The sequence below is a fragment of the Dreissena polymorpha genome, chromosome 10, assembly GCF_020536995.1.
Source record: "Dreissena polymorpha isolate Duluth1 chromosome 10, UMN_Dpol_1.0, whole genome shotgun sequence".
NCBI classification, from domain to species: Eukaryota; Metazoa; Mollusca; class Bivalvia; order Myida; family Dreissenidae; genus Dreissena; species Dreissena polymorpha.
In genome coordinates, this window is record NC_068364.1 from 84,476,495 (window position 1) to 84,485,067 (window position 8,573).

Consider the following 8,573-nt stretch of genomic DNA (forward strand, 5'->3'; position numbering starts at 1 on the left):
TGAAGGCTCGTATATTATGCGCATAACGTGAAATAACTATACCTTTAAATAACAACCTGACGATGAAGACATACGAATAGTTTGCACATGCATATTTTCATTATTCCCATTCGAATATTTCATTATAAGAATATTAATAAACTCAAACACACAGTTTTCGCGATGTCAAACCCCACTAATTTACTCTAAATACAATTAACCTATTAGATATATTGTTTTTAAAATTACAACGTTACTACCCACAATCATAATGTCTTGGAGACACGTCCAAATACTTGATAATGTGCGGATTCCAATTTTATAATCAATCGAACGGTTGCGTTATTACAAAAACATTAACATCAGAAAGGGTAAACATTTTGGAAACCTCTGTCGCAGAGGACCTAAAAATCTCATCCCGTCGTCTAGTAATGTGTTAAGTGCATGGCAGAAATTGTGCTTTGAAACTGATTGCACAAAATTATACACAACTTTAAAGGCAGACAGATACTTTCAAGTTGAATGGAAAAATGAAGAGTTATTACTTGATTTTTATAAAACTAAATTTTATAATAGAAATCCATTGTTCTGTACCATGTAGATTATAATTTTCTAAATGTGTATCAATATATCGCATCGACAACGTTTAATAAAATAGTAAACATATTTTTGTCAATTAATTATCCATCGCAAGTTACATTGGAAATTGAAATAGCAATAACATTTCATTCCATTTCATTAAATACGATTTCTCAACCTAATATAGTACGCTGCCGCACAGTCAAATTACAAATAAACGACGTGCGCTTATTAAAATAATGTGCAAGAGAAAAAATAAAGGCGGACACCATATCCGCTACGCCACGGTGGCCTTCATAACTAATAACCTTTATGACTTGATAATTTTAATTTTTAAATTGTTAACTTTCCTTTCTTTGACGCAAATATTCGTTAAATACATTTGTCAACATATTTTCAAGGTAGCTGAGCTAACACTTTTTAATGATTAAACCTTTTATATTTAGTAAACGGCCCTTAAGTAAGGTATCGTTAGATTTAAACAATCGCATGTTTGTATAAAATTCCGAAAACACACATTTTTCTGAAGAAGTTCTCTACAATTTTCATCGTACAGTATTCACACTTGCTTGGATTGTTCAGTATATTATAAAGTTGTGCATGTTTGAATTTTATCGGTACTTTAAAACAATTTTCAACTTAAAATGTGTGCAACATTGTTATTGTTAGAATACCTTTCGCAAAAATATATATCTCTGAGACTACAAGTTCCATATATGGTAAAATAGGTATGTAACACTGTGTATTGGTCATCTACTTAGTATTATTAAATCATGACCATATGTTAAAAAAGGGGGAGGGGGTCAAACAGTTAATATAAAATCATATAGCAAATGATTTGTAAATATTTTCTTCTTAAAACTGCGAGGTCAAATTTAACATTTGCTTTTTAAGATTGTATTGTGAGTTGTGCAAACTTTGTTCCCTAGGACCGAAACAGGGCGCGCCCCTGGGTCAATGTTGACACAAAGATTAACCATTTTGTTGTAGTTGGGAAATTGTGTGTGATTTCTTTGATGTTGAGTGTGTACCTTCCCTTTAAAGTGATTAATACCGGCCTATTGTTTTTGATGTATTTTTCAACTTGTTAATACCCTCAATGATTTGCATTGACCGTTACTATGACCTCAGTTTTAATCAGTGTAAAGTGTAATAATCTTGCGTTGATTGTGTTCTGTTTTGTACACTACACTACACTTTTATTAAAGACTAGCGGATGCCTTTATAAAAAGTATATTTAAGGACGTTCATATTTTTTAATATTTGATATCGATCAATTTTGTGCCTTTGTGTCAAAATTTTACCAGTGGTTTTATGAATGATTATATTATAATTTATTATGCGAAGAACATAAAAATAGGAGACGAAGCATCTACCCATGCATTTATTTATCGCACGGTTTAAGCAAAACAAATGTATGACACCCTATTAGTACGTATTAAGAAATTTCATGTCCTTTAAGAACAAAGACATCCACATAACTCCGATCAGAATGTTGTTATTGTACATTATTTAAATCGGATGCGAGTGGTGAAATGAAAACCACGTTAAATAAGTCACACCATTTTACTTACTTAGTGGTATGGTTTTGTTCATAAAATGTTTTCGCTTTTCTGGTATGAGCTTTTCACACTGGACACCCACTGCAACAGAAGTTATGTTTTGTTACATGATTAATTAAATAATATACTTACTTAACATACTTTTTACGATAATGGTTTAGTTCATTAAATCTACGTATGAAGTGTTAAGCATTGCGAAAATCTGTAGACGTCGGTCGTTATATTGTTAATTCTGTACAGTCATAAGCCATACCTCTACATTTATTTCCCAACCAACTTATGCGATACAATCTATTTGGTAGGGGTTGTAATTATTTCTTCAAATGTTAAATAAATGTTATTTCATAATGTGTGCTATCGTATTAAAATGTAAAAAAAAATATTAAAATGCCTCCAAATAGGATGTTGCCGCTAGTAAACGCTTGGCATGAGTTGGTGTTTACCAGCAAGTAAAGTTATACCATGTTCAGTATCAATTTTTAAATTGTTATATTGATATAACCCAACGGCAATTTAACACAAAATTTAAAAGTGTCAATCCAAAACCAACGGCATAGGGCCATCACTTAAAATGTCATTCCCGACACCAAGGGGTCACCATTTTAATTGTTCTGTAAATTACAATGAACTACTGTTAACGTTCTGATTTGTTTGCTGGGACGGCAGTATGTTCTGTGTCCGTACGCATTACAGCTTCGGAAAACAATTGAATTAAATACCTAAACATAAGGGCAGAAACATGTTTCTTCTTTTAATACCTAGTTATAATTGTTATTGATGCCAAATGAAGAATTTTAATCGTCGAGGTTTAATTTGAACGTCCATTTTAAGAACCTGTTGAGAAAAACATAAACTGATAAACTATCAACATTTTAATTTTTATCAAAGAACTTGAGCATTGTGACGGGTAAATAATAGTTTGCATTAGCACATAATTATTTCGTTCAGCAGTTTGGCAAGAGCGTTGAAGAAACTAATTAATGATGATGTTTTGTAAATAATAAGATACACGTTTTTAATTGTAACTAGTTTGAACAATAATCGATAATCGTCTGTCGGAGAGAGCATACTTTTCAATAAGTGTTAAGGCAGATTTTCTAACGCTAAATGACATGTAAGGAACTTATAATTGCTTTCAAACATGATAGGTAATAATCTGGAGATTCCAAGAAAAACTCTAAATACTTCATATTGTTTCATGTATAGTTATAGAAGTAAGCTTCAAAGTCTCCAAAGATACATGAAATGTCTTGTACTTGATAATTAAGCACGCTTTGGCTCGAATGTTGCCCCGGTCCCAATATATTTGCAGCCGCGGACCATAAAAAAATCATGTGAAACAAAATGAGGATTTTCAAAAATAGTGTATGCTGCACAAAATATCGGAGCCTCTTTCCCGCGCTTCTATTTAAAAACAAAATCTACAATAAGCTGCATCAGTCAAAAAATAATTAACTTAAATGATTTGATCAATATATTGTATCAATAATTGACATGTGCTAGTGATTGAGTTGGAGGATATTTTTAATTTATATTGAACAGAGCACGACGTTGTTCGAGTGCGAGTACGTACCTTTGCATCGCAATACACATTCTTTTAATTGTAATTTCATACCTATATTTTCTGTGGAAGTTGACATTTCCACAGTTTGGTCGCCTCTTTGGGACATGTGTGTTCCCTTAAATAGTTTATTTCCAGTTCTTTCTTTTATTTGATTTGCTACGTCAACCTCTTTTTGCCGTAACCCTATTACGGCTACAAAATAAGGTATATATACATAACTATAATTATAAAAAGGAATGTTTTGATTGTTTACAATTGCATGTAGGCATCATCTGAAATGAACGCTTTATTTCTGTGTGGCTTTAATCAATGAGCCAAAAGTGAATTTAACCCGTTTTATTATTACTTGTCTTATCTGATTAAACACATGTTATTTAATAAAGAATTACAAAACACACGTTAAGATATTTTCTTCACACGATAAATATTGTTATCAATCTTCTCTTTAAAAGTCATATAGTAAAGTAATTTTTCCTCAAAAAGTATAAGCCACAATTGTTCACAAAAGCATTCAATCCGATTTAGTGCAAGAGTAATCTAAAAATTGACTTCGGCTTGTTCCATGACGACAATAAACAAACTTACCATTTTCACAATGCTCAACTTTAACATCGCATTCATTAAATTCATTTTCCAAAATGTCAGCAATCACTTTTTTCATTTTAGCGATTTCTTTCAAGACTTTTGAGGGAAGAATGCCAATACGTTCAGTGTGTTCATGGTCGATCGCACACTCTTCGTCTTCTTCTTGAATAATATCCGACGATATGGTATGGCTAGCATCTTTCACTGAAAAACAATCGCATTTCATCAACGTGTAGACTGCATGTAATAATGGAAAATACTTTATCTTATGCGACTGCAATTTATCGCATCTGCTAGTATTATTGACATGTCAATCCCTGAAAAAAACACTTGAATATCAGACATACATGTAATTTGAAACATTTCCTCTACAATTACATAGAATGTTAATAATAAATAACGCTGTGTTGCTCAGTGAAGTACAAAATGAAAACAATATATAAAGGAAGGCATATTTGTACAATTGGTAAATACCTAAAATAAAACATTTATACTTCTGTCAGAAATTGGATACAATGTAAAAATATCTAAACGCTATACACCTTCATATGATAAAAAATGGAGCACAAACACTTTACATTTGAAAATGCTAAAGTGTTATTAACAAAAGATTTAACGCACGTGGTTTGTTCCATAATGTTTGAAAATTCTATTTAGATCAAGATAGTAAAAATGGAATAATCTGCGTTAGCTTCCAACAAAAACAAACTGACAAAACGGAAAGGGGCACATACCTGAGGCCTAGTAACTATTAGAATTGTTAACTATTCGTAAACTTAAGTGACTAAATCTGAACTAAATAATTTTGCAAAGTGTGTATATTGTAACGATATACGCTTGTTGTATAAGTCTTAGAAAGTTGTTTAAGAGTATTGTTCAACATATCACAATACGAAGCGAATGCAATAAACAACACTGATCGTAACACATAAACCAATCATGCTTCAGAAATACTTTCTACTCATATTAACTTAGTATGAAATACCAATTGCTTATACTGTTTACAATTAATATACCGTCTAATCATTTGTACTTAAGAAATCGCTAAAGGATAAATGTATTCATTCATTGTTTCAGTTGTATAAAAATAGTATACATAAGGCAAACAACCTAAGATAAAACATGGTCACTCTGACAACTATAATGCAAGGGGTCACTTTATAGAAAAGTGTATTTAAAACTGTGCCTTGTATAAATGCAATACTGACTTATTTACTTTTACACTATTTTATTCGTGTGTCTGTATTATATAATTCATGGACTGCATCGATCACTAATATACTAAAAGATGTAATATCAAGCAAGTTGAACAAATTATTAAAGGAACTCTATTACATACTTACACATTACCATGCATACAAACAATTTGTAATGTATGCAGGTGAAGAAAAGCTACATAACGAAAACACAATAGTAATACTTATTTGCGATTTTATAAAAAGGGAGGAATTTTGAACATTTCATGTTATGGATCGTGTTGTAAGCAGTAGAGCTATTGTTTTGTTATGTAGATGACACATATATACGATCTTTCTAACACGTAGTGTGGTTGACAATTTTTCTGTTGATGCATTGTTAAAGTGTAAGTTTACTATCTTTCATAGAAATTTCTTTGTATACTTATGATTGACGATGCTGGAACAGCGTCGTCTAAGGTTTGATAACCAGTAAAAAAATTCTTTACTATGGGGACCTATGTAAAAGACCGAGCCAGTCCGATTGAGATAACTCGATTTTTCAGTTACTTCCCTTGGAATTCGCCACTGCGTAGGTGATTTTCATTGATAACATTCTCCTAGCAGAGTTGTCGTTCGTGTTGATAAAGGTAAATATTAATAGAACAGCATATCCTGGGGAAACAGATTCAATAAGTGTATCAGAACGTTAATTTAAAATTAGTAATTTTACATCCATTTTATTTTTATGGACCAATGAAACAACTACATATTTTCTCTATTTTGTTTGATATTTGTTCTCGATTTAGTAAATAAATTGCGAATAAAAACATGTAATATTAACTTTTTACGTGATCACAAAACTAAAGTATGCGAACAATTTCGAACCTGCAAATTGTAAACGCTGCACTGCTATGATATATATAGATATAACAACATTTCTTTGCGTAATTGTTCGTCCCGCTAGCGCAGTGGTAAGGACGTACGCTTTTTCACCTTTACGACACCGGTTCGATTCCCGCTCCCGGCGCAATGTTATATTTTGTCTGTTTTGTGGTCACCATTCCGGACAGGTGTTTTTTTCCGGATAATCTCATCCCCCCCCCCTCCCCGCAGCATTACACCATATAAAAAATTAAAAAGTATTTCAGTACAAAACAAATAGCTGGAAATTGCAGCTATCATTCAAAATTCGTCCCAACTGTCGTCAATCTAATCTTATTAGGTATGAGTGCTGGACACACTCCGGGTCCCAACATTATGCAGCCTCAGCGCGGAGGTAACTCATTACCTTGGAAAAACACAAATACACACACTGGGTGCAGCCTAGGCGCGTATAGACTCAAACAAGGCAACAAACTCAAGTGCGGGCACAATCATTTAAAATTTACATATTGAATACGATATTCTAACAGAAATTACACAACCACCTAAGTGTACATACCATGTTTGATATTTCGTTCGATTGTTAGATTTCAGCATATACATGTATAAGGTAATTTCGCTATTAGTTAACGTATCCATATGTTCGTGGGCGAACTCGGATAGTCAAGTGCTCATACGATTGAGCTCACATGGTCCGGCTATGTGCTCATACCTACTTTCGAGAATCATCATGAAGATATTGCCATACTTAATGAACAAGAATGTGACCCGCCTCCCAGTTTCGCTCAATGGGTCAAGTTACCCACGGGTACTACTTCCCCGTACCCCTTAACTTTTTTTCGTACCAAAAATGTTTCGTACGCAAATTTTTTTCGTACCAAATTTTTTTTCGTACCCAAAATTTTCGTACCCAAATTTTTTATCGTACCCAAATGTTGATGTTTTATATCCATCCTCTTCAAAAGCATCGTCACACCAGTACTGTCAGTACTTTGATTTTAAAATTAACCTCCTAATCGTTTTAATGGAATTCCGATCGCTACAGCGCTAGTACACTAAACTTAATGTGCGCAGTATTTGATTCGCGCGTGACGTTTCGGCATTGATGTTTTAACATTTGATTGGGATTGGTTTAGAATGTATGCAGGTGAAATACAGTAAGGCAAAATAAAGAAATTCAACATAATAATACTTATTTGCTTGTTTATAAAAAGGTAGGAATTTTGAACAGTTCATGTAAGGGATCGTGCTGTAAGCAGTAGAGCCATTGTTTTGTTATGTGGATGACACATATATACGATCTTTCTAACACGTAGTTAGTTTGACAATTTTCGGTTGATGAATTGTTTAATTGTAAGTTTACTATCTTTCATAGTAATTTATTTGTATACTTATGATTTTAAAATTTACCATCTTATCGTTTTAATGGATTTCCGATCATTACAGCGCTAGTACACAAAACTTAATGTGCGCAGTATTTGATTCGCGCGTGACGTTCCGGCATTGAAGTTTTCACATTTGATTGGGATTGGTTTAGATGGACATTTTTGTGATTATTTCTTCTTATCAAATGTGACGGTATTTAATGTTATGTCATGTTCAAAATTCAGTCCTTACACGTCTATTTGTTAAATATGTGTGCCTGTCCCTAATCGTTAGCCTAATTTTTTTTAGTTTTACTAGAGCTTTGAAATGACATTATTCAAAGAACATTTTACATATATATTCAAAACACTTTTACCATAGATAACTGAATTATTTTGCCATAAAAGATATGGCATACCAACACAACTTTCATTTATCTTTGGCTAATTCTTCTTTGCCTTCGTCACCTTGATCGCCGCTGGAATTCGAGTCAGTAGGCAAGGATGAAACGGTGGTCTTAAGTAGAGCCTCACATACCAGTAAATATTCTCTTGTATTCTCATAGATTATGACCATACATTTTCAATCCTTGATTGGTAGTCCTTTCATTTCTGGAGCATGTGTTCGGCCAATTGGTCACGCGCTGGAAATTTGTGTTGGTTCAGTCAAGTGTGCCCAATTGTTTGCGGTCGAAAGATTACCACATGTTCTAGTCTGGACAGGCAATTGTAGCTGTCATGGGTATGTTTAGTGCTGAACAGGATCTTGACGATGGTTTTCATTTCTTTTAAATAATTCTTGTTTTTCTATTTAAATTGTTCCGCTTGCAACTTTGCCATTTTGTATGACGCCTCATTTCCGTGTATTCCTCATTGAGAG

At 33.0% G+C, this 8,573-nt stretch overlaps 1 protein-coding gene across 1 annotated transcript in view; it reads right to left on the bottom strand.

Moving 5' to 3' along the window:
* Positions 1 to 2,101: 2,101 nt before the first annotated feature.
* Positions 2,102 to 8,573, bottom strand: part of LOC127848670 (uncharacterized) — an 11,440-nt gene continuing 4,968 nt past the window's right edge. The window contains exons 7-9 of the mRNA XM_052381257.1: positions 4,270 to 4,473; positions 3,736 to 3,876; positions 2,102 to 2,201 (exon numbers count right to left, since the gene is read on the bottom strand). Of these exons, the coding sequence (XP_052237217.1) occupies positions 2,125 to 2,201; positions 3,736 to 3,876; positions 4,270 to 4,473 (422 nt within the window). The 3' untranslated portion in view covers positions 2,102 to 2,124. The remainder of the gene's footprint in view (positions 2,202 to 3,735; positions 3,877 to 4,269; positions 4,474 to 8,573) is intronic.